This window comes from Pteropus alecto, unplaced genomic scaffold, assembly GCF_000325575.1.
Source record: "Pteropus alecto unplaced genomic scaffold, ASM32557v1 scaffold146, whole genome shotgun sequence".
NCBI classification, from domain to species: domain Eukaryota; kingdom Metazoa; phylum Chordata; class Mammalia; order Chiroptera; family Pteropodidae; genus Pteropus; species Pteropus alecto.
Window position 1 is genome coordinate 23586361 of NW_006442107.1, and position 24501 is coordinate 23610861.

At 41.4% G+C, this 24501-nt stretch overlaps 1 protein-coding gene across 7 annotated transcripts in view; it reads left to right on the plus strand.

Annotated features, from left to right (window-relative positions):
* Positions 1-24427, plus strand: part of TMEM241 (transmembrane protein 241) — a 110366-nt gene extending 85939 nt beyond the window's left edge. For 3 of the 7 annotated variants that reach the window (XM_006920030.3, XM_015595624.2, XM_025038671.1), the window contains 2 exons: positions 11254-11318; positions 22115-24427. In XM_006920030.3, the coding sequence (XP_006920092.1) occupies positions 11254-11318; positions 22115-22175 (126 nt within the window). In that variant the 3' untranslated portion in view covers positions 22176-24427. The remainder of the gene's footprint in view (positions 1-11253; positions 11319-22114) is intronic. The other 4 variants (XR_001517660.2, XR_003042596.1, XR_003042595.1 and 1 more) reach the window with 4 other exon arrangements.
* The last annotated feature ends 74 nt before the right edge of the window (positions 24428-24501 follow it).

A 24501-nucleotide genomic window follows, 5' to 3' on the forward strand; every position in this document is an offset into this window, starting at 1 on the left:
CAAAACTTCTGAAAAGCAGAACTTTTAGGGATGAGGAGACAGAGATCCACCAAGCTCTTAAACACAAGTCTAGGAGGGCCCTACTTGAAGGACTAGATAAAGTAGAGGTGAACTGAATCTTACTAGAGCTGCATCCCATCTGTGATTCACTCAGTCTCTGATTGGATTGAGCCCATCTTCCCATTATAAGAGAAGGGCAACACTTCTGGTAGAAGCTATCAGCGGGAGCCTCTACAGTTCTCTTGTACACAATATCCAGCATACAAAGTTATAGACATGTGAACAGTCAGGAAAAATTCCTGATAATCAAGCAGAAAAAATAATAGGAACAGAACTACAAATGATTCAGATGTTGATGTTAGCAATAACTTTAAAATTGACTGTGAATCATATGCTAAAGAAAATAAAGGACAAGATGAATTAAATGATGAGAGAATTTCAATTCAAAATTGGAATCTGTGAAAAAATCAATTAGTTATTATTGAACTGAAAAAATATATCTGAAATTAATAACTTATTCGATGGGTCTAAGAGCAGACTGGACACATTTAGAGAGAAGAGTGAAGCATAAAGAGGGGAAAAGAATGGAAAAAACAGAACAAAACTTAAGAGACATGGGTGAAAATGTCAGGAGGTCTAATATATGTGTAACTAGAGATCTAGAAGTTGAGAGAAGGTGAGTGAGAGAGAGAGAAAGACTGGGAAAAATCAATATTTGAAGTGAGAATGGCTGAAGATTTTCCAAAACTGCTGTAAAACATCCACCCACAAACACAAAATACAAAAAACCATACTTAGGCATATCCCAGTCAAACTGTTGAAAACCAAAGATAAAAAGAAAATCTTAAAATCAACCAGAGAAGAAATTACCTTAAATTAAAGAATCAACTGACATTTCAACTAAAACTATGAATACCAATAGACAATGGAATGACATCTTTATAGTGCTGAAAGAGAGAGAGAGATTAGATCATCTCAACACTATTCCTCTATTCCTACCTTAAAGAACTGGTTAAAATTACTATGAATATATTCGGAAAATTACTACATGAGGTTTTCTAGTCTTTTTCATTAAATATACAGTAAGTCCTTGATAGGTTATTGGAAACTGTGACTTTAAGCAAAATGATGTATAACAAAATCAATTTTACTGTAGGTTAATTGATATATACAAGACTTAAGTTTCTATGGTATATTCCCGGTCACAAAAACATCATTAAACTTGTAAATAAATACCCAGAACACTTCTAATATTAAACATTGAAATAAATGTGAGCTATATATACATTTAAGAAAGATTAATAAAAACAAGTAAGATTATTTTTCAATCTGCTTATTCCAATTCAGAGTTGCAGGTGGCCAGAGCCTATCCCAGCAGCTCAGGGCACAAAGCAGAAACCAGCCCTGGACAGGACACATAGACAGTGGCCCAAGCTAGGAATCAGTTTTTTTTTTCTCTCATCCATGTTATAATTAAATGACATTGAACAAAACAATGAACTAAAACTAATTGAGGATCTGCTGTATATACTTATTAGATCCAATCCCCAGATTTCTACTGAATCACAAAGCCTCAGATTCATATCAGATAGCATGAATTTGGCTTCTTTCTTAAAATCAAATTGGAAACTCTTTATAAATCAAATAATGTACATAATTTGTATAGGTAATGTTCTAAAACAGAAAATAAATGTTTGAAGGAAGAATGAACGAATGGCTCTATAAAAAGGAAACCAGAATATAATGGTATGATACATGTTTAGTGTTAAGGTATTGGATAGAATAGCAATTTAGAATTCCTTGCTGTTCAAAATGTGGTCTTGACACCCAAAGCACAAGCAATAAAAGAGAAAAACAGATAAATTGTACTTCATCAAAATTAAAAACTTTTGGGCTGCAAAGGACACCATCGAGAAAATGAAGACAATCCATAGGAAAATCATATATCCAATAAGGGACTCGTATCTAGAATATATAACGAACTCATGTAAGTCAATAGTAAAAAGACAGATAACTAGGTTAAAAGTGGGCAAAAGATTTGAAAAGATAGTTTTTCCAAGAAGATAATAAATGACCAATAAGCCCATGAAAAGATGTTCCCATCAGGAAAATGCCACTCAAAGCACAAGGAGATACCACTCATGCCCTCTAGGATGGCTATAATAAAAAAGGCAGATGAGAACAAAGATGGGAAGAAATTGGAATCTTCATACACTGCTTGTGGGAATATAAAATGGTGTATAGTAAATGGTATCTGTGGTGATGGTGGTGATAATGATAACAGTGATGATGATGTCTTTTTTTTACTAGGTTCTAACCTATTCATCAGTGTTTTAAACTTGTTCTGTAAATTTTGACAAGTATATGGCTACTTTTACTCATATTAATAATACATCAATAATTACAGATTCAGCCCCAGCTTCATATGAGAATTGCTAGGGCATCTTTTTAAAAATGCTTATACCTGGGCCTCATTATAAGATATTCCAATTTGATTGATATGGGAAAGTACTTCAGTTTGTTTTTTTTTTTTCAAAATTTCTCCAAAGATGCTGATGTGTAACCAGAGTTGAGAACTACTGAGTCACTGTGGCATCTCTAGAGTTAAGCAAAGTTACCATTAAGGGTAGCTTAGAGTTAAAAAAAAAGAGGATTGGCACAGGAATCAGGAGACCTGGGTGTCAGTCCCAGCTCTTCCCTTGTTTTAACTGTATGCCTTGCGCAAGGTATTTAACCTCTGGGAGCTTCAGTTTCTTCATCTGTAAAGTAGGACTAAGCATCCTCTGTGCGGAAACGTTGAAAGGAGCATATTAGCTCATATATGTGACACTGCAGAGCCTGATATCAGTCTGAAACATTTTATGCCTCTTTAAATTTTGGTTACTTTCTTCCCTTACCTTCCATGAATGAGATATTCATGTCACATTTTTTTTCTAATGTTGTTCTCTTGTTTCTTCTGTAAAATGCACAGGTTTGTTAAAAATCATTTAAAGTTTCTCTAGGTTTTTTTCTTCTTTTTTTGTATTTATTGAAATATTATAGAGAATTAGTTGCTTGTATTTACATTGTACAATTTGATGAGTTTTTTTCCATTATAGTTGGCATACAATAATATATCAGTTTCAGTTGTATAGCATAGTGATCAGAGATCCACATAACTTGAAAAGTGATCACCCAACTAAATCTAGTACCCCTCTTCCCCCTTACATATTTATTACATTATTAACCATCATTCCCATGCTACACTTTAAATCTCCATGTCTATTCTACAACTATCCATTTGTACCTCATAATTCCTTTGCCTTTTTTTTTCTCCCAAACCCTCTCCCATCTAGTATCCCTCTAAATATTCTCTGTATCTATCTATGAGTTTATTTGCACTTCTGTTGTTGTTGATTTTGTTTTTTAGATTCCACAGGTAGGTGAAATCATATGGTATTTGTCTTCATCTGACTTACTTCATTCAGCGCAATGCCCTCTAGGTCCATCAAGGCAATATCTTTTTTCCATCCCCTTCTTTTTAGTCTGTGTGAGTATTTTAATCTGAAGTGAGTCTCTTATAGGCAACATATATATGGGTCTTGTTTTCTTATCCATTCAACTTCTCTATCTTTTGGTTGGAGTACTTAATTCTTTTCCATGTGAGGTGCTTGTTGATAGGTGTGTAGTTATTACCATTCTTTATTCCTGTTTCTGATACATGTTTTTTCTTCTTAAAGAAGTCCCTCCAACATTTCCTGTAATACTGGCTTGGCGTTGATAAATTTCATTAGCTTATTTTTTGTCTGGAAAGCTCTTTATCTGTCCTTCAACTCTAAATGATAGCTTTGCTGGATAAAGTATTCTTGATTTTAGATCCTGGGTTTTCATCACATCGAATATTTTGTGCCAAGCCCTTCTGTCCTGCAAGATTTCTTTTGAGAATTCAGCTGCCAGTCTTATCGGTGCTCCCTTGTAGGTAACTATCTGCTTTTCTCTTGGTGTTTTTAAGATCCTCTCTTTGTATTTAATCTTTGGCATTTTAATTATGATGTGTCTGGCGTGGGTCTCTTTGGGTTCCTCTGAGCTTCCTGGGGACTCTCTGAGCTTCTTGGGGTTGTATGTCTATTTCCTTCACCAGGTTAGGAAAGTTTCCATCATTATTTCTTCAAACAGCTGTTCAACATCTTGTTTTCCTTCAGATACCCCTATGACATGGATATTTTACCTTTAATAGGGTCCCAAAGACTCCTTAAATTATTATTATAGTCTTGGCTTCTTTCTTCTTGCCATTCTGATTGAGTATCCTTGGCTTCCCCATCCTTTATGTAAGTCATTTGATCCTCTTCTTTATTCACTTTGTTTATTCCATTTAATATACTTCTCATCTCAGATAAGGTGTTCTTCATTTCTGACTGGTTCCTTTTTATAATTTCCATTTCCACTTTTATGTTTTTATCTCTTTGTTGAAGTTCTCACTGAATTTATATATACTTCCCATAAGTTCATTGAGCATCTTTAAAACCAACGTTTTGAACTCTGCACCTGTTAGATTGCTTGACTCCATTATTTCTGAATCTCTGTTCTGTTCTCTCATATGGTTTCTGCTTCTTTGTCTTCCCATTTTGGCTGCCTTTCTGTGTCTGTTTCTATGTACTAAGCAAAGCTCCTAAGTCTCCAGATTTTATTAGTGTGGATTTGTGAAGTAGGTGTCCAGTGGCACAGTCTTGAGAGGGGTTCAGCTACTGGCCAAGTTCAGCCCAAGCCTATGTCCCTCTGGGGCCACCTGTTAAGATTGAGCAAGCAATCCACAGATGCTGTGCTTATAGTTGCCTTAAAAGGCCACACCATAAACCAAGGCCAACTGCCACCAGTGTGAGTCTAGGCGCTGCTCAGCAAGGAGCACCTGACTTGCTGAGGATATACCTGGATGTGGCTTGGGTGGGGCCGTGAGTCGGAGGAGGCAGAGTTTGAGGGCATTCTCTGCGCAGAACGACCTTTATTATCCAGTTTGATAACGTCTCCCCTATGGCGGCACTGTGTCTGCTCACTGGAAGGGAGAAGGGCTCAACAGAGGAACGATGGATACTGCCGGCACCTCTGTATAGAGCGAATCTCTCCTGGGCCCTCACTCTGACAATGCAGTGTCCCCCTGTATGTCCCTGGCGCCCTGGAACAGCCGACCTGGCGCTGGTGCTCAGAACGAGCAGGTCCATCACCATGAAAGTCCGCTTGCAGACACGGTCCCTTCAAGAGGCATCTGCTGCTGCTGCTGCCACAGCCTCCATCACACTCAGCTGCTCCGGACTGGGCAGCCCCATGTCCTCGCCCATCCTACCTTCTGCCGTGGCAGGGTGCTTTCTTGGATTTCCCCCTAGTTGTATGGCTTGCTTTTCCAGATCCCAGGTGATTTTTCTTTGCTGTTTGCTCCTTGTTTCTGTCACAACTTTGATTTGGTTGCCAGAGGGATGCACAGACCCTCTATCATCTACGCCACTTGTTTTCTGCCTCCCCCTTGGTTTCTCTAGGTTTAAAATTTATCATTCACATGCCCTTATCTTTTTGTTTCTCATTTGTATTCTCAATCCCATCGTGCTTATGGTAAATGTTTTTTCTGATACCTGACAAAATTAATGGCTCATTGTATGTTTTAATAAGTTGATACCAAATACTATTAACAACCATGCTGGGAGTGTAGCATGAGTTGTCTCTCATTAAAAATTATACTGATCATGGTAATAAATCATGGGATTAGTAATAAGGGTTCATTGAATATTTTTTAAATGCTAAATAGAGTTCTCTGCCTTAGCTGTGGTTTCTGTCTGGCAGACTTGGAATAGTGCCTTGAGCCCTGGGGGAAAAAGAGAGCCTGCTCTCAGATTGTAAATTTTTATTAGATTTACTCTTTAACCTAAATGGAAGGTCGCGTTAGTAACATTCATATGCGACTGCAGCACAGACTACAGGAGAAAAGCTGGAGTCTGCCCTTCCTCGGAGATGTGGTGATACCAGCTATACAGAGAAGGTCTAGAGACAGTGTTAGGGTTGGAGGTCATAGAGCAGAACTCCTCACATTTTAATATGCATGCACATCACCTGGGGACCTGTTCTGAGTAGTTATTGCTTGGTAGGGGTGGGGCCTGAGACTCTGCATTTCCTACACGCTCCCAGATGATGTTGATGGCAAGAGTATAGACGACATCTGTTGTTCTATCTGCCCAATACTTTCCTTACCTTTCTCCAAGGAGATAGTTATTTCTTCATTCCAACCATGAAGTTTAAGAGTGAGCTTCCATGTGCTTACATTACTCCGCCTCCTGGCCACGGTCAGTTGGTCCAGGAGCCCAGTCAGAATCTTCCTTGGCATTTTTGGACTTGGAACCAGTGAGCCAGTCTCAGATCCTCCCTGTAGAGCTCTTTGTAGTTCTGTCGAGGTAATTGGTCAAAGAAGCAGAGATGAGGGGCAGAGAGAGTATCCCCATGATTCTCAGATCTAGGTTCCAATTAACCCTAAAATATGAAAAATGATTTTGAAATAAACAATGCTGTCACCTTTGGGGTTATATAACCAGCTGTAATGATCTAGTGCACTTCCATAAAATGTATCAGGCGCTTACCATATACAAGTCTCTGTTGCTAGGCCCCAAACATGCAAAGATGAATAGTGCCACACAGTTCATTGGAGTTTGTCATGTGCAATGGCAAGGGGCTATGGAAGCCCCCAGAGGAAGTGCCTGATCCGCTTGGATGTACGGATTGGGGCCAGGTTCAGAAAAAGTTTTCTAGAAATGGATTTTCATAAGGTGAGTAGGAATTGTGTGAGGATGCCTGTGAAATTACTCCAAGCAAAGAGAACTTGCTAAGCAAAGTCTAGATGATGGTATGAAACCGTGTTTGAGAAACTACAACCATTTTAAGTGCTGCAGGGGGCGGGAGGGGGGATGCATGGCTGTGACTAAGGCAAGTACAGTGAAGGGCCTGTGAACACTGCAATAAGTCACTTTTTAAAAAAGTCATATGTATTTAAAAAACAGCAACAGCAAATCAATAACAAACAACATGAATCTGAATCTCTGATTCTCCCCCAAATACAGGGACTATCAAGCAGGTTTCCACTAACAATCGCTACCTTTTATTTTCTTTTAAACAAACAGAAAATTTGACTTAGGAGTGAAATGAATGTTTAAAAAACAAACCTGATCTGCTTTAAATACCAAACTCTGTTTAAATAACACAGAGGTTGTGACATCCATTGACAAAGCCAGGAAGTTCAAAGGCCTGCCGCCGACACAATGTATTGGGTTCTGCTGTTGTTGGCATCCCTCCGCCTGTGGCAGGTCCTGGTGTTTGTTACTCAGATCTGCATGTGCAAGGAGACATTCCTCAAACTTCAAGACTCTTTTTACTTTGGGGAAAAATTTATTTTTAAAAATGCTTTTCGTAAGCAAGAACAACAATTGGTAGTAATGGCTGCTACTTTTGTGTCTTTTGAATGTCAAGTTCCAAGAGTAACTTAAAGTCTTTTTCTTGAGCAGATTTTAGCTATTTTAAAGGTTTTTTTTTTTAAGTTTATACTTTTACTGACATCCATCTCCAGAAATTTTTCATTATCTCAAACTGAAACTCTCCACCCATTAAACACTAACTTCCCATTCCCCATTCTTCCCAGGCCCTGAAAGCCTCATATTATACTCTATTTGAGTCTGACTATGCTAGGTACCTACTACAGGTGGAATCATACAGTATTTGTCCTTCTATGTCTGACTTATATTACTTAGCATAATGTCTTCAAGTTTCAATCAAGTCATAGCATATTACAGAATTTCCCTTTTTTTAAGGCTGAATAATATTCTATTGTATGTATAAACCACATATTGCTTGTCCATTCATCCATCAGTGGACACTTGAGTTGCTTCCAAATTTTGGCTATTGTGAATAATGCTGCTGTGAACATAGGTTTGCACATTTGAGTCCCTGCTTTCTGTGGATTCTTTTTTCAAAAAAGCTGAATGGAGCTTGTGTAGACCCTTCTTGAGTTTCTGGCTGTGAGAGTCAGGGCGTTAGTTCTACTGCTCACTGCTGTGAAGTAGCCAGGCCTCTGGAGCAAGTCACACACCATCTCTGGGTCACAGTTTCCCCCACTTCTGAGCTTAGGGAATCCCTTCCACCTCTCAAGTTCCACCCCTAGGCGACTATGCATAAGACATTCTGTACCCAGACTTGCACAGGCAGCCACTCCTGGCTTCTGTTTGTTCCTCATTGGAATTAGAAGTGGAGTAGGCTCTTGGCATGAATAGATTTATCATTCATATTTTGAGTGTTCTTGAGCTGCCCTGGCAGCCTATGGCATATAGAAATCTACTTTTTGGCTGAGGTACAAATTTGAACCTCTCACACGGTGAGGTGGATGTGTGAGTGTAAGTCACTAAGTGGATAAGTAGGGCTGATCAACTGCCCGGTGCCAAATGCCAAAAGCAGCGAAGTATTGTCAGCTGCTATTCATCCTTATGCAGTGATTTTTCTAACTTTGATGATGTGGTGTGTGTGTGTGTGTGCGTGTGTGTGTGTGTGTGTGTGTGTGTGAGAGAGAGAGAGAGAGAGAGAGAGAGAGAGAGAGACTCCACAAAAAGAGAGAAGAGATCTGAATTCTAGGGTTGATAATGGAAATAAAAGAAAGTGCAGAAGCCTAAGAAACTGAAGGTTCTTACTGAAGTAGATTAAAAAGTGGCCCATCCAACTCCACAGCAGCTCTACAGTGCAAACAAGTTCACTGTACATTCGCTACAGAAACAAGACAATGCTATTTGTGAAATTTCAGCGAGTCAGCCAGCAGAATATATGCTCATTGAGAGATAAAAATTTAGAGAAGTTTGAAAAAGTGGCCTGGGAGAAAGGCAGGAGACTATACAAACATTTCCAGGAAGCAGCAGATGGCAAAGGCACCAGTGTGGCTACTAAACCAACCTTATTTTCAAGTAAGGGCTGGTTTGAAATTTTAAGATGTGTTTTTCTTGGCACAAGGTGCAGTTAATAGGAACAAGTAGGCCAGCTGTCTATCTCACAGCAGACGAGAATTTTCCTAAGCTAAAGAAACTCACAGAGGAACAGAGACACAAGTCCTTGGCTGTGACTATTAGCAGGGCATGTGGGAGGTGTCACCTTCACAGACTAGACTGAAAGTCATATGAAAAAGACAATCAGAGAGTGAGGAGAGAAACTGTTCAAAGAAGGTTGTGAATATATATGTGTACCGAATTATCACATTGTGCACTTTGAATATGTACAATTATGTTTGTCAAGTATTCCTCAATAAAGTTGGAAAAAAAGGGAAAAAGGAGCTGATAAAAAGAAGCAAAGGACATGAAGACAATGGTGAAGAATTAGGAAAGCCTTTGGAAATTTAGTGATGTGTTCCAAGCTGCCAACAGCACTAATATCCTTCCATTGAATGGAGCCTTTTTCAGCAGTTCCAAAACATACATCTCCATTGGCACCACCCCAGGAAATGTTCAAGAAGTTGCAAAAGTAAAGAGGGATTAATAAAATTAACTTCGGTTAAGACTAAGGAAGCAAAGGAAGGAAAAAGGGAAGAGAAAATGACAACGAAAGTAAGAATAAAAGAGAAGGTGATAAAAATGGGTACAAATGAGATAAAATACTATTTCTCCAAACAGCTAAATGTAATAAGTTGGAAAACATAGATGAAATACATGTTTGGAAAAACTGAAAATGGCAAACTGCAATTAAAGAGAAGGAGAAGACTTGATCAGGACAGTGGTCATTACCCATTCTCAACTAGAAGCTTCCACAGTAAAGATTACCTTAACCCTTTATGGGAAAATAAGGAAAGCTGATGAACTAATTTATGTGGTTGGTATCACCTTGTTTCTAAAACTAGATTATTGCTTTGCACGATAATAAAATTTTGGGCTCACTTGATTTATACTATAGATGCAGATGTCCTAAATAAAACAAAAGGAGGGTGGAATGGAAGAACAGGTACCACTTATGCTCTTTACGATAAAACCCAGTGCTCAGCACTTTGAAATATCTTTCCCATTGCCCTTTGCAATCGTCTCTCTGACTCTGTTGCCACTTCATTTTTGTTCTTGAAGGCCTTCTTATTCTCAAGGTTTTTGGCTACAAATCCATAAAGGGAAGCAAACAGAAAGTGACTCCAAATGGGTAAACTACAAAGGTTCCAAAGTCTCACGAAGTTTCCAAAGTCTCACGAAGTTTATCTACTGAGAGTTCCTGGCTCATATTTCCAGACTTCTTTTTGAGATGGTAAATGAATGACAATGAGACTTATTAATGTACTTCCTTCTTACCATCTGCTCACTTGGAGACCTGAAGAGGCTTCTGACATAACATGTGAAGTCCCCTTTAGTGAGATGGTAGTTGACCTTTCCAAGGAGTGACCCATCCCAATACAGCCTACTTCTTACTTCTTGCAAGAAAGGAATTCTTAAGGGTGACCTTCCCAATGGAAGTTGTTTGGTATTTCAGAATGCAGAATACTGGGGAGACAAAAATCTTTTCCTAAGCAGACATTCCAAGTGTTGACAAAGTTGGGGCTTTGGTTCACGCACACTCTTTGTGCCAAATGTTTAGATGCTCTGTGGAAGTCTGAGTCCCGTTATTGCCATTTCTAAGAGACTTTTCTGTAATTCCTGGCTGAGAAAGATATGGGGGTAACCTCTTCCTTCTCCTTTGGAATCTAGATCTTTGCAAATAATTAACAAATAAATTGCTCCCTTCCACAGGAAGCACGTGGATTCTTAGAATGTGTGACATGGGCCAGAAAGAGGCATTAGGACAGAGAAGAGATGGCACTATGAGAAAAGGCAGATTGATAGTTTTCATCTGGAGGTTCTAGGAACAGGTTAATGAGCACCACTGACCTTGGGATTAATTCTGTGCAGACTAGACAAGATGGAAATGAGTATTCTTACTACACCCTTGCCCTGGAGAGGATGAGTGAGGTGTTGGTTCTGTGTCTCTTCTTTTGAAGAGTTTGGAAATGAAATGCTTCTTTGAAGATTCCCACCTCCAAAATAGACTAGGATTTAGCACTTTCTGTACCAAATGCTTTGCTCAGAGGCAGCACTAAATACAGGACTTGGAAATGTGTGGGGAAAGGGACATGAGGTGGAAAGAAATGTTAATGTTGGAGATCTGAACTAACGTGAACTAAGCCTGTGCAAATGACTTTAGGGAAGGTCACTGAAGTCCTACCTCTCTGATGACCTTCTGTTGGAATTATTTCTGCAGGTGATCACAGCTGGTTTATCAATATTGCTGTTTGATACGATCCTGACCAGCGCAACTGTGGGATGGTAAGTCTTTGTTTGCATAGAAAGAGGAAATGAAAAGTAGTTATTTGGGTTTCATCAGGATACTAATTTTTGCTCTCAAATGTTGAAGAAAGGGTATGTGTATTGGGTATATATTTTGACATTTAAATATACATTTAGAAGAGTGTGTATATCATGACTATACAACTTAAAGACTTTTCACTAGCTGAATACATTATACCTACTACAACCAGCAACCAGATCCAGAAACAGAACATGACCAGTATACCTTCCAGCTACTCATCCACACAAGAGTAAACATTATTGGTGACTCACTATTTATATATATAGCTATGTTTGGGTTTTTTTTCTTTGACCCTTCCATTTACTTTCTCTTAGACAAGCTTCAGATCACCCTTGCTTAGAATGTATTCACCCATTTGCTTAAAGACAGCACTGCATGTCCCTGTGATGTTTGAGCAGAGACCTGAAGGAAGTGAGGAAGTGAGTCATGGGGTTATTGGCGGAAATAGCAAGTACAAAGGCCCTGAGGTGGGAGTTGCTTTGTCTGCTTGAGGAGTAATGTGACCAGAGCAGCATGACAAGGAGAGTAGTAGTAGGAGATGAGGATAGAGAGGTGGTCAGCAGCTGACCATGTGAGGCCTTAAAGCCCATTGTAAAGGCTTGATTTTAGCTTGACTGAGAGGGGAGGCGATTAGAGGATTTTGAGCCACATGCTCCTTTGTCAAAAATGTATCCCTCTGTCTGCTGTGTGGAGAATATGCTATAGAGGGGGTGGGGAAGGAGCAGAAAGACCGATTAGAGGCTCTGGCAATGATCTAGATGCAAGATGGCTGAGAACAGGCTGGCAGCACTGGAAATGGTAGGGAGTGGTAGGATGCCTGAGGGTAAAGGCAATAGGATTGGAGAGAAAGAGAGGAGTCTGGGAGGACTTCTAGATTTTTGGCCTGAGCAGTGGAAAGAATTCAGTTGCCTTTCAGAGAAGGGAAATAATATATGAAGGGCAGTGTTCTGTAAGGGGGGTAGAGGATTAGCAGGAGTCGGGTTGGAGATATTAGGACTGAGGTGCCTGTTACACCTGGGAGTTGAGATATCAGTAGGTAGGTGACTAAACTGGCCTGGAGATCAGGGGAGAGAGAGGCTTCTGTGCCTTCACCCTGGCATCCGCGTTCCCACCTCAGAGCCTTTGGGCTCATCTGCTCAGCCTGGAGTGCTTTCCACCCAGCTTTGCGGTTGTCCGCCGACTTTCCTCCAGGTTTCTATATCCAGGCAACCTCAGAAAGGCCTTCCCTGACCACATTCTATAGAAAGTGTCCTCACTACTTCCTGTTTCCTTGGCTCTTTCCTTCCTGGTGGTTCCGATAGTCCTCACCTTCCTTGTTCACTGTTCCGCTCATTAGGGTCTGCCTCCCTCATAGAAGGTGGTGCCCCCCGCAAGGCGTATGGGCTCTGTGGTAGATGCAGGAGAGAGCTGGTGAAGGGCGTTAAACAGGTTATGACTCAAGCACATGGCTACTTTAGCGGGATGGCTGGGGCAGCCACATGGGACAATGACTTTGGAGAGGATACCCAGGAAATAGATGTGGTGGCTGTGATGGTAACTTCAGATCACACCTCTTGGAAAAGGCCACACAGCCGTGTAACATAGGCCAACTAGTGACAAGGACATGTGGAGGTTGCTCAAATGCCTTACTACCATAGAACGACAGCCCAATTGGAGCGCTTCATCTTGCCCTTTAAAAACAGGCTACTGAGCTGTCTGTCTGTGACAGAGAAAACAGGTCCTATGGGCTTGTTTGGGCCAGGTGGTCACAGCCACACTGGGAACAGAATGACGCAGTCTTGTACGTTCCACTTCCGAACACTCCACACAGACTCTGCCCATTGAAGAGCTGACCAAGTTAAGACTTTGCTCCCCTGCAGATTACTATATGCAAAGCAGTCGATGCCATCATCACCAAGGGTTTTGTTTGTTGTCTGCAGGGAGAGGAAGGTAAGGGGTGGGGGGGTCAGGTCATGGTGAGTTTAAACTCTTAAAACTGCTAGTTATTTCCCTAATCAATGGGCATGCTTCCTTAGGGGAGTATATACTTATGTATTTTTAAATTATATAGTAATGTATCCTATTTATGAGATGTTTAAAACAATACAGAAATGTATCAAATAAAAGTAAAAGCCTGTTATCTTCCATTTCCACTATTGTCGCTTGTTAGAAGTCATGACAGTTTCATTTAATGGTGAGAAAAATGCAATGTTTAGTTTAGGGATGTTTATGCCAATGAGGTGGGCTCTATTGTCTCTAAAATGAAACCACATAGAGTGGTGCTTTCCTTGTCACCCATACGTTTAGTCCTGGCTGGGTCTTCGCTCGGCCTATAGGTTGCTGGCCTGGTGACACACAGCTTTCTTTCCCTGTGACTATGGCTGTCTCCTGCCTGGCCTGAATCACTGATGCAGCACATTGTGGAGAATAATTCATATTTGTTGTGGCTGCTTACTGGTCTACTGTCTTTTGATTTAGAAAAAAGAACAAGCATAGGATCCCTTAAAAATAAAGCTTGTTTCCATTCCAATTTTGATATATTGTTTAGCACGGGAGTTCCTAACCTCTGGGCTGTAGACCGGTACTGGTCTGTGGCCTGTTAGGAACTGGGCCACACAGCAGGAAGAAAGTGGCAGGTGAGCGAGCAAAGCTTCATCTGTATTTGCAGCCACTCCCCAGTGCTAGCATCACCACCTTAGCTCCACCCCAGATCATCGTGCATTAGATTCTCCTAGGAGCACTGGTCCCTGAGCCAAAGAGTCTGGGGATTGCTGGTTTAGCATATCCCCCACCCCAACCCCTTGGAATGGCACTCCAAAATTGAGATGCAGACAAGGTTTAGAATAGGGTTTCATATTTCTTCACCAGTATTATTAAAAGAAAAATCATACTGTTGCTCAGCTTTATGGCATAGTTCTAGAAAATCAGCATTTTTCTCATGTTTGGGATCAGAGCAATTCTAAGAGCTAGTCCTCCATTTGCTTGCAAGTTGGACCTGCAGAATTGTCACCTGTTTGACTCAAGGACCGCAGTGCTGGTTGGTGGGGGCTGGCACTGGTGCCTGGGTGTGCCCATGGTAGCCTCCCATCTCCTAGGACTTCTCGTGAATAATCTCCTGGTGCTGTCGTAGCCACAGAAATAACGGTGTTGTTTTTAAATGTCGGTAGGCAATTCCTGCAGGATAAACGTGAGGAGCAGGACTAAACTCTGTGGACACCATAATGAGGAAGTGCAGGAGGTGACTTTGCATCCCATGTGGCATAGGGCTGGAAGGGGTTCATATAATAAACAGATATTTAATGAGGGCCTAATATGTGCCAGGAACCATTCTTGGATAAAAGTGGAAAATTGCAGGCCCTGTGGTGTCTAGATTTGCTTCTCTCCCTGCCTGAGGGCAGGTCCATATATAAACCATCCCAGACTGATAGAAATGAATCTTTTTGCGCACAGCATTCAGAACAAGGGATTCCTGTCCTCTTTTGGGAGCCCCTAATGGGGAGCTCCAAGAAAAAAATGGAAGAAAAAGAAAAATTAAGAAATACTCCCTCACTCTTCTGTTCTTCCTCCTCTTCCTGGTCTCTCCTCTTCTTCTTTTTAATAATAATGACTAACCATTTACTGAGCAACTTACTATGTTTCAGACATTTTTACATTAATATTAGTTCGTTGAGTTTCACAACAACCTCCAGGTTATCCCCATTTTAAAGATAAAGAAAATGAGGTCCAGGTCTGTGTGTGTCCAAGGCCCCATAACCTGCCCTGCACCTCCCTAGAACTGATTCAGGGAACACTAAGGATTTACCAGCAGTGTAGATTGTGTCTAGGTAGAAGTGGGCCATAAAGGAGGTGGAAGAAAAATTGGCCTACATCTTCCTCTTCCCACCAGTGTGATCATCTATAAAGTGCATCTAGATGATCTGGTGGCAAACAGAAGGAGCATTACCCAGGGCTAGATAGCTCTGTCTCTTATTCAGGAATTGACATGGTGAACTGAGAACTTGGGCGGGACATTTTTAAGAAAAAGATCTCACTGTCTTCAATTTTTACTACTATAAGCTATAATTCTGTCAATCAGCTAAAACATTTATTGGGTGACTGCTGTATGCAAAATTTGCAGAAGTCATTAAGAAGCAGAAGACATCATCCAGCCCTCAAGAAGTTTTCAGGGGAAGGAGAAATCACAAAGATAATTTGTGGGGTAGATAGTAATTGAGCGCATAACGAATGTGAAGACTGAAGGAAAGTGCGAGGCCTTGGAACTGCCTTGAAACTAGATCTTATGCAGAAGGGAGAGGCTTAGCCAGGCTGTGGGTGGAAGAGGATCTGGCCCTTCTTGCCCCAGGAAGACAGGAAAGTATGGAGGGGCAGGAAGTGCTAATGGTGAGACAATGATGATAAGCAGAGCTGGGGCTGAGGGGCAGGGAGCCAATCCTATGCTCTCTTTCTTTCTCTGCACCTGTCTTTATGGGCCAGCACAACATAAATGGTGAGCAGGTTGGTGTCTAAAAACCCAACTGTCAAGTTATCCTAGTGCATTCTTGAGGCTGTTTCCCAATTTTGTGTCTTAACTTTCATAGTTATAGTCTAAATTCTTGACAGTATTTTTCTTTCTTACAAATAAACCTCCATTGACCATATCTTGTACAGAATTTCAGAGTGAACTAAAAAAAAAAAGAAAAGAAAAGGAAAAAACAGGTGTTGAACTGAGTGTGAGAAATGCAAGTGAGATGGTGCTCCAGTGGGAGGAATGCTAAGTCTGAATATTACAGCATAGTTGCTAAGAGGCCGAGTCTCCAGGCTGTTTCACATCCTGTGAACTTTATGGTGTGCCCCAAACAAAATGGAGAGAAAAGCATATGTACCCAAATCAAAGAAACAACATGTGTCATTACTGCAAAAGGAACCTTGACTTTGGAATTTCCTGATTTTTAAGAACCCTTGAGTTTAAGGATGGTTTGTTTTCAGCCTCCAAGAATTTTCCAACCACAAAGTGAACCACCAGAAGAGGAGTGTCAGACTGTATTTAAGATTTTCTTTCTTTTGCACAGAGCTGGTCTGCATTATCCATATACTCAGTTTTTTCAAGCCACGACTGGGTGACCAGTTCTAAGCTCCTGGGCAGGGGCAGGGCTGGTCTCTGCCTTGTGGGAGCTTAGACTAGTCAAAGGTCACAAAAGGCACAGACCTGTTTTGTTTGCCTGGAAAGTTATCGTTTCCTATTTTTTACTTTTCAAATTTTTAATTAATCAACATTTAGAAATTAGGTGATTTCCCCATAAAAGTCCAGATCTCCAGATTCTTTAAAAAATGTGAGACGGCTGTTGTAGACCGGCACCTCCTCATGGCAGCTGTCACAGGAATGGGCAGAAGCTGCCCCCTCACATGACTGAGTCAGGATGGCATCTCCCTGTCCAGGCTGGCTGAGACCAGAGTACCCAGTATTGTGTGACATCCTCATATCCATTTGCTTGTCTAGTCATTCATTCCACAAAAAGTGTCTGTTGGGCTCTGGGGCTACAGACACAGCTCTGACCCCAACAAAGTCTCCATCTAGGAGATGAGTGCTCATGTCATTATTTATCTTCTTGGGTGGCAACAGCTTTGGGGCTCAAAATAAATTATCATCTAAAGTAGAGTTTCTCACCCTCAGTGGACATTTCGGGCCAGATAATTCTTTGTTGTGGGGACCTGTCCTGTGCTTTGTAGGGTTTTTAGCAGCAAACTCGAGCCGCAGCCAACTAGATGTTGTAACAACCGAAATTGTCTCCAGATATTGCCAAATGTCCCCTCGGGGGCAAAATCACCTTAGTTGGGAATCATAGATCTAAAGGTTTGTGGTGTTTCATGGAGAAAACGCCATTTGAAATTTCAGCAAGATCTTAAGGAACTTGTTGATCTAATTAGAGATTTGGATCAGCGTAAGTGTCAAGTCCTCAGCAGCTCCTTCCACCTCGTCTGTGCACAGCCTGGTCAGCACACATCATGCTGAGTTAGGTATGCACACCACATCCGCTTGTCGGCTGTGAGCTCCTCCAGGAGAGGAACCACGTTTTATTCACCTTTTTGTCTCTCCACCTAGCACTAGGTGCTTGCTGAACAAACGAGTGTCCAGCCTTCTAAATACTATACCCAAGAAAAATTATAAACCTAAGTACCTAATGTTGGTCAACTTTTAAAGTCTTTAATTAAAAGTAAATGCTCTTGTCCAGCTAATGATCTTGTTTTTAATTATTAAAACAAATCTATGGCAAGACTAGTAATTTAAATATCCAGATTAATATTTAATTATTCATTTTTTAATTAACAGAGTTTTATGGTATGTATTGATATGAATTCCCTGTATTCCAAAACGTCAGCAAAGAGGATTCAATTGATACAAAATAAAAGAAAAAAATTCTGAACTGTGTCCCTGTCAAGAATTAGTTGTGGGTACCTCCTCTTTGAAAGCTTAGACAAGATGAGTCACTGTTCTCTTTAGTGGTGTACGCACACACAGAGAAATAACCAAGACACAACCTCTTTGTTCTTAGGATTTCATGATCAGCTTCTAGCCTGGCCAGACATTCACTGAGCCTGCCATTGATACTGGGTTACCAACGTGAACATTGCTTGAACTTGATCCTAACATAAACCTTGCTAAAACCAAGAGTCTTTAGTAAATGATCTTGCACTATCTTTGAGTAAAGATATCTCGTACCTTTAATTTTAGGGAACTGCATGGAGACTGCCCAAGTCTACTTATAGGAAGAATGAATTTAGGGGTGACAAAGGAACTTCTCCCAACACACCACAGAATGCACCTAGGATTACAATGTTTGAAATTTATCAAGTTTCCATTTGAATTAAAAATTCGAAACCTCTTTAAAATGATAAGAAGAACCTGCCGAATAACTATGGCTTATTACCTCACAGCACAGAATAATTTATCAGATTATAAACTGTCATTCAGTAAGTCCCCAAGGGAATGGTATGTTATATTAGACAGATACGGTTTTGTTGAGGAAAAAAACAAAAATAGTTGGATTATAGATGGGAGAAGGGGGAGCAAGTATAAGAATTCCATATGTTGACAAAAGAACATCCAAACCTACCAAAAAGTTTCATAAGAGTTTATTTGAGCCCAATTTTGAGGACATACCCAGAAGCAAGATCTCAACAGCTTGAGAAAATGCTCCCCAAAATGGCAGTTTTCCAGTTCCTTTTATGCATTAGAACCAAAGGAGAAAACGTAAGGAGGCATGAGAAAGCAGGGAAATCTCTAGGATTGGATACAAAGCAAATGGAGTAACAGATACTTCTTTTATGTTGGCAGGTACGGGATAGTTAGTAATTAGCATTTATAGCACAGAGAGACAGTATGCAGGGAACAAGATAACAATAAGATGTTTTGTGGTCTCCTGCTCTGGCAATTTTGTTCTCTGGTGCCAGCAGTTGTGCCTTTGAGGGGTCTTAGAAAAGAAAATTACTCTGACGTTTCAAAGGTATGTTATCCTAAGTGCATAAAAACAGTGGACAGGGCTCACTTAAGGTAAAGATTGACCTTTGCCAAAGAAGCTGTAAGCCTGGGATGTGACTACCGCCATGGCTTGCCCAGTTAGGAATTTATGATCAGACCATTCTGTGTGGTTACTTTTGGTCACTGAGCTTGGCAGAACTGCCATGTGGCCTCCCTGAGCTTGTCAGTTTTATTACATAGTCCCTTTTTCATTCACACATCATTCATTGAGTAAATATTTTTTGGGTGCTGCATTAAGTACTGGGCCTCCAGCTGGGAAAAGGATACAGTCTCTGTCCTCTGTCTAGTGGGTTCAGTAGGAATTCATTGAATAACCACAATAATAAATAAATGTAAAATTGAAATGGGGCCTTTGGCTCCTTTTGAGAGAAAAATGAAGGACTGGAGAAATGCTGAAAATAAACCCCTGGAACAGAAGCTAGTGATGAATATTTTTGGCTGGGTATGCTCTGCAATCTGATGTTTATGCCTTGGTTACATGAAGTTTGTTCATTTCAGGAATGATGGGGATTACAAGATTTGCAAACAGTTCAGTAAAGCTCTGACTTAAATAGTTGTAATGCTATTAAGATTCTTGTACCCCATGTCAGCTTCTCCTGCTGTTTAGAAAACAGCATCAAAGCTCACTTCCCTGGCTCTCTTAACAGTAAACTGAATCAAGGTTTGTTTTCATTTTAGCATACACTAAGCTGCTTTGGTGTTTCAGAAACTAGCTAAGCCAAAGGGATGAAATGCAAGGTTATTACACTTCAGCATTTTTCTAAGGCTGGGGGAGTAAAGTGGCAGAGAGCCAGCTGATAGCCTGTTCTTCTCCCTGGTGATTAAGGAGGATTAGTCGAAATTATAGGAAACACTGAGCCCCCAGTTACATTTGCAGAAATAAAACCCTCCCAAATCCCAAACACTGTGCAGCCCCTGCATCAGGTCATGGTGACTCTGCACTTGCCCAGGTGTGAGAAGATGGTGTATGCGTTCTTTAAGGAACGTTCAGGGGAACAGCCCATCTGCTTGAAGGGAAAAGCCAGGTCTTTAGAGGTGAGCCAGTGTACGAAAAAAAGAATGACTTCTCCTTCACAGTCACTTCATCCAAGGAGAAGAGGCAATAGAACGCTGCAGCCTCTGAGTCCTGAACTAGACCGAGGATAACCACAAATGTGTCATGTTCCAAAACATGGTCTTTTGGAACTTGGACCCCAGTTTCACAGAGAAGCAGTCCTATAAACAATGACTGTAGATCTAAGAAAGTCCTCAGAAATTAATTTTGTTCATAATGTAGACACCAACTTCAGCTACATTATTATGAGCTAAATGTATGTTAAAGAGAATTTATCAACTTATTGTAACTCTAATATTTCCATAGGAAAGAGGAAAGTACATTCCAACTTGGAGCTTAAGATTCTAGGCATACAGCTCCCACATGCCCCTCTCCTTTCCAGCCCAGTGGTTAGCCTGGGTTGGGGGGACATCCTCCCAGACCACTCCCCCAGGACCTGGCTACATGACTAGCACGTCTCTCTACCCTCACCCAGGGCCTTTAGTCACCAAGGAAAGGAGATGGTGGTGGTTCAAGGGATTTTCTCACTCTCTAGGGATGACAGGCGGGTGATGAAGGAACAGATTTGTTCTCTATGGCTCCAGGAAGCAGAACTTGGTTCATAGCCAAGGTTGTAAGGAATGGGTCAGTATGAGGGAGGAACCATGTGCTTCCACAAGTAAGATGCCCATGGAAGCTTGCTGGAATCCTGTGGCTAGAGATTCAACAGTGGGACAGGCTTGCTTTGCACAGCACGATGTGCCCCTCACTAGAAGACTTCAAGCAGAGATCGAGAAGCCAGCCGTGAGGGCCAGTGAGGATAGATTGCTCTGTTGGGAGGGCAGTTGACCAGCAAATAATAATATTTTATTGCTTATTCATTATAGGCCAAGCACAGGGGTAGATTGCTTCAGGGATCTCCTTCGAAGCCTCACAGAGACTGTTAGGTGTGATCATGTCCTGTGGTACAGATGAGGAAACGAAGGCTGAATATCATGCCTGGGATTACATAGCTAATAAATGTGTGAGCCGTAATTGGAACTCAGCTTACTGTTTTTATATTCTCACACTTAGTAGATTCATTTCTATACTAAAAGTGGCAAATGGTACAAGTTATCTATATGTCAGAGTCACCCACATAGGTGACATTTCTCACTGGAAATATAGTGCACAGCCTACACATGTTTCGCATATTCAGTACCCCAGATAGATGTTAGAAATATCAAGGTGCCACAGCCTGAATGCCTGAGTGGATGTGTGTTGTGTGCGGGTGTGTTGTGTGCGGGTGTGTTGTGTACGGGTGTGTTGTGTACAAGTGTGTTGTGTACGGGTGTGTTGTGTACGGGTGTGTTGTGTACGGGTGTGTTGTATATGAGTACAAGGGAGGATTGGGATATCGGGCGGGTGGATTGGAGAGGAACGGAAGAAAACAGTAGACTGGAAAGGGCTGTTGGAACCTTTGAGCACGGGCATTTCATAATCGGGGAGACCCCGGCCCCATCATCATCCTTTACTGATGACCCAGCCCGGCCCCCAGAAGTGCTTTTTGGGAAGAATGACAGGGGATTCAGACAGACATCAGATTGTCTACTGAGAAGTTTAAAATAGAAAACATCCAGACCTTTGAATGTATTAAATTTTAGGCATGTTAAAATATTTAACTCTCCTTTTTCTTACAGTCTTCAGTTCTCCCACTGCTTTTTCACTTTCAAAGCACTGACCACGTTTATTTCTGCTCCAAAGGGAAATTCATGATTTTTCCATTTGTATTTTCATCTTTAAGTGCTCTACTAGTCTAAATGAAATAAAAGGATTTGGAGATTATCACCTTAATAATTCCACAATTATGGATACCTGCATGGCTTCATAGCCATCAATCCTCTTTAGCAAAAAGCGCCATACTGCTCCGTGGGAAGCCATCCTCTGGTATTTGCACCAGAGATCACGAACCAAAGCGCAGTCACCTCCACCTGGTCAGGATGAGTGGACACCTTACCTTCTTCCCTGAGGGAAGGTATCAAACCCACCTCACAGCCCACTCCCCTCCCAGTGCATGGCCGAGGTTTACTCTGGATGGACAACGGGGTGGTTCTTGGGCCTGACCTGGCAGTGGGATGAGAATCCCAGCAGCAGAATGAGGGGCACCTCTTATTCTGCTGTATGTGGCACCAGGCAGGCTCCAGGCTTGAGGGAACGCAAAGCTGACCTCTTGCCATTTTTTGCAGCCTCCTGCTCGGTGGACTTGGAGAAGCCTTGCTGGTTTTCTCAGAGCGGAAGGGAGTCTAAAGGCGACCGCAGAGAAAGGAGACTCACTGGCCACCAGCCGGAGAACACAGCAAGGATGATGTGACCACCGCTTCTCACTGCATCAAGGAGAACTCTTTCTGGGGGTCTCTGGGCCTCTGCAGAGAACGGACGGCGTTGTGTCTTCCCACTTAGAGAGGCTCACTGGAGGCCCGCTGACGATGCTGTCCTCGCTTGTGCAGACACAGATGCGGGATTCCCCCTATGTGGTGGGGATGGCCCTGCCTTGCCTGACACGCAGACCTCCTTATTAAACACGCTTCCCCAAACGCTCCGCTTCCACTCCATGGTAGCGGGCCCAAGGTATTTTGTTGCATTTTTGGTTTTGTTTTGTGTTTTTACATTTTTTGGAGACTCCTGGGGACGTCTTTTCCTTGCTCTCACGCTGGCTTATCTAGAGCCCTCACTTACCCGCTTACGAGCATAGAGAGAATTCCTTGAGAGGGCTTTCACTCGGCCCGGGGGCAGAGATGGGGGTTGCAGGTGGCCCTGGGCCAAGGAAGAAGCTAGCAAGAACACTATTACTCCAGAGCGAGTGCTGAGGCCTTTGTGGTTGTGTGTTGTGTTGTATTGAATTCTGCACACTTTTTTGTTCACCATTGGGTTAACTTGGTACTAAATGATCGGAGGGTTTATAAGCACTGATAGATATCCTCCCTGGGCAGGTGAAAAAAAGAAACAAACATATAACATATGGATACAGACAAATTTATATTCATATTCCTTAAAGCTTTTAATCTATTTAATTCCCAGTCTCTCAGAGGAAGTTTCAAGTCGTTGAATGCTGAAGTATTTTTTCAGACCAGATTAAAACTGGATTAAAACTCTAAACCTTGCCTCTATGGGAATCAAAAGAAGCGAATTAGCATGAAATGGTTATTTGATTCTGAACCCACAATGAAGGTTTAAGAAAATTATGTCTAACTCTAAATATTTCTGCTTGGAACAGGTTTTTTGAATACCTCATTACTCTGCCAGGTGTCAATTTTGGTCTTTTGAGATATGGAAAGTAATGAAGTCCAGCGAGTCTTCTCCAGGCAGGAAGCCAGGCCCTGCAGTGTTGGACACCTACCACCTACCTCACTGATGTTCTGAGAACCCCCCTCAGCACCTGGAGTGAGCCTTGTCCATTCTCAGCCCTGTGAAGAATAGGGTCAGTGCCCATCCTTTCTGCATGTTTTTTCCCAACATGTTGAAAAAAGAAAAAGAAAAGGAAACAAATAGAAATGGATATGGTTGTTTAGGACTCCAGCACCTTAAATTTATTTCTTGTCTTTTCCTGGTCTCTGCTTGCCATTTAAAGTAAAGATGTTCAGAGTAGCCTTTACACATAGTTTTAATTTGCTCTTGTTCTTCATCTGGGATATCAAACTTTCTTCAGACTGAAGACCAAATAGAAAATCTGAGTTTAGAACTTTCCTTATTTATTTATTTATTTTTGCTCCCACAAAACTTTCTCTGGACAGCTGGAGCCAGTTCTTTTCCATTTGAGGAAAGTGGCATCTGTCCAAATGACATCTTATGCCTGTATTTCCAAGTGCCATTTATGCAAATAGAGATTCCTAAGGCTGGAAAGAACTAAGCGCAGTTCAAGACTAGTTGCCTGTTTCCAGCAAGACTGACCTCAAACACTTTGGCTGAAAAGTTTTAGATTTTTTTTTTTTTTTGATTAAGAATCTCTAGCAAGGGTTTTTTGTTTTTGTTTGTTTGATTTTTAAAATTCGTATTCCAGAGTCTCGTTTTTAAAATCTCAGATTTCTTACTTCGACACCAGCAAGAGGCAGAGGATAAGGTGTTTCTTTAGTATACAATCCTGTTTCCTTCAGCTTCTATCTCAGGCTTTTTTCTTCAAGCTTCAGCCACTACGTTTTATGCCCAAGTTCACATGCTCAGCTTTGAATGCAGGGTGAGCCCAAAGGCCTATAAAACTAGGGGCTGGCCCAGGTCATTGCAGCTCCTTAACCCTCATTTTCTGTGGCTCTCTGGGCCCAGTGCCCCTGGACGGGAACTCTCCAGGAAACCCCAGTACTCATTTTTACCCAGAATGATCCATTTGGTCATGTCCTGTCTGGGTCCTGATTACCTTAGGCCCTGCTGGCCACAAGTCAAAACCAGGGTGTTTTCTTTTTTTTCATTTGTACAAATAAAGAATATTCTTTCTGTCAAGACAAGCCAGGTTCTGTATGATTGTATATTATTACGAATCTGCTATGGATATAAAGAAAAAGAAACCATATATTTGATAATTGGCCTTTCTTTCTCTTCTTTTCAACCACAGCAGGAGAGTATTGCAGAAAAGGTTGTCATC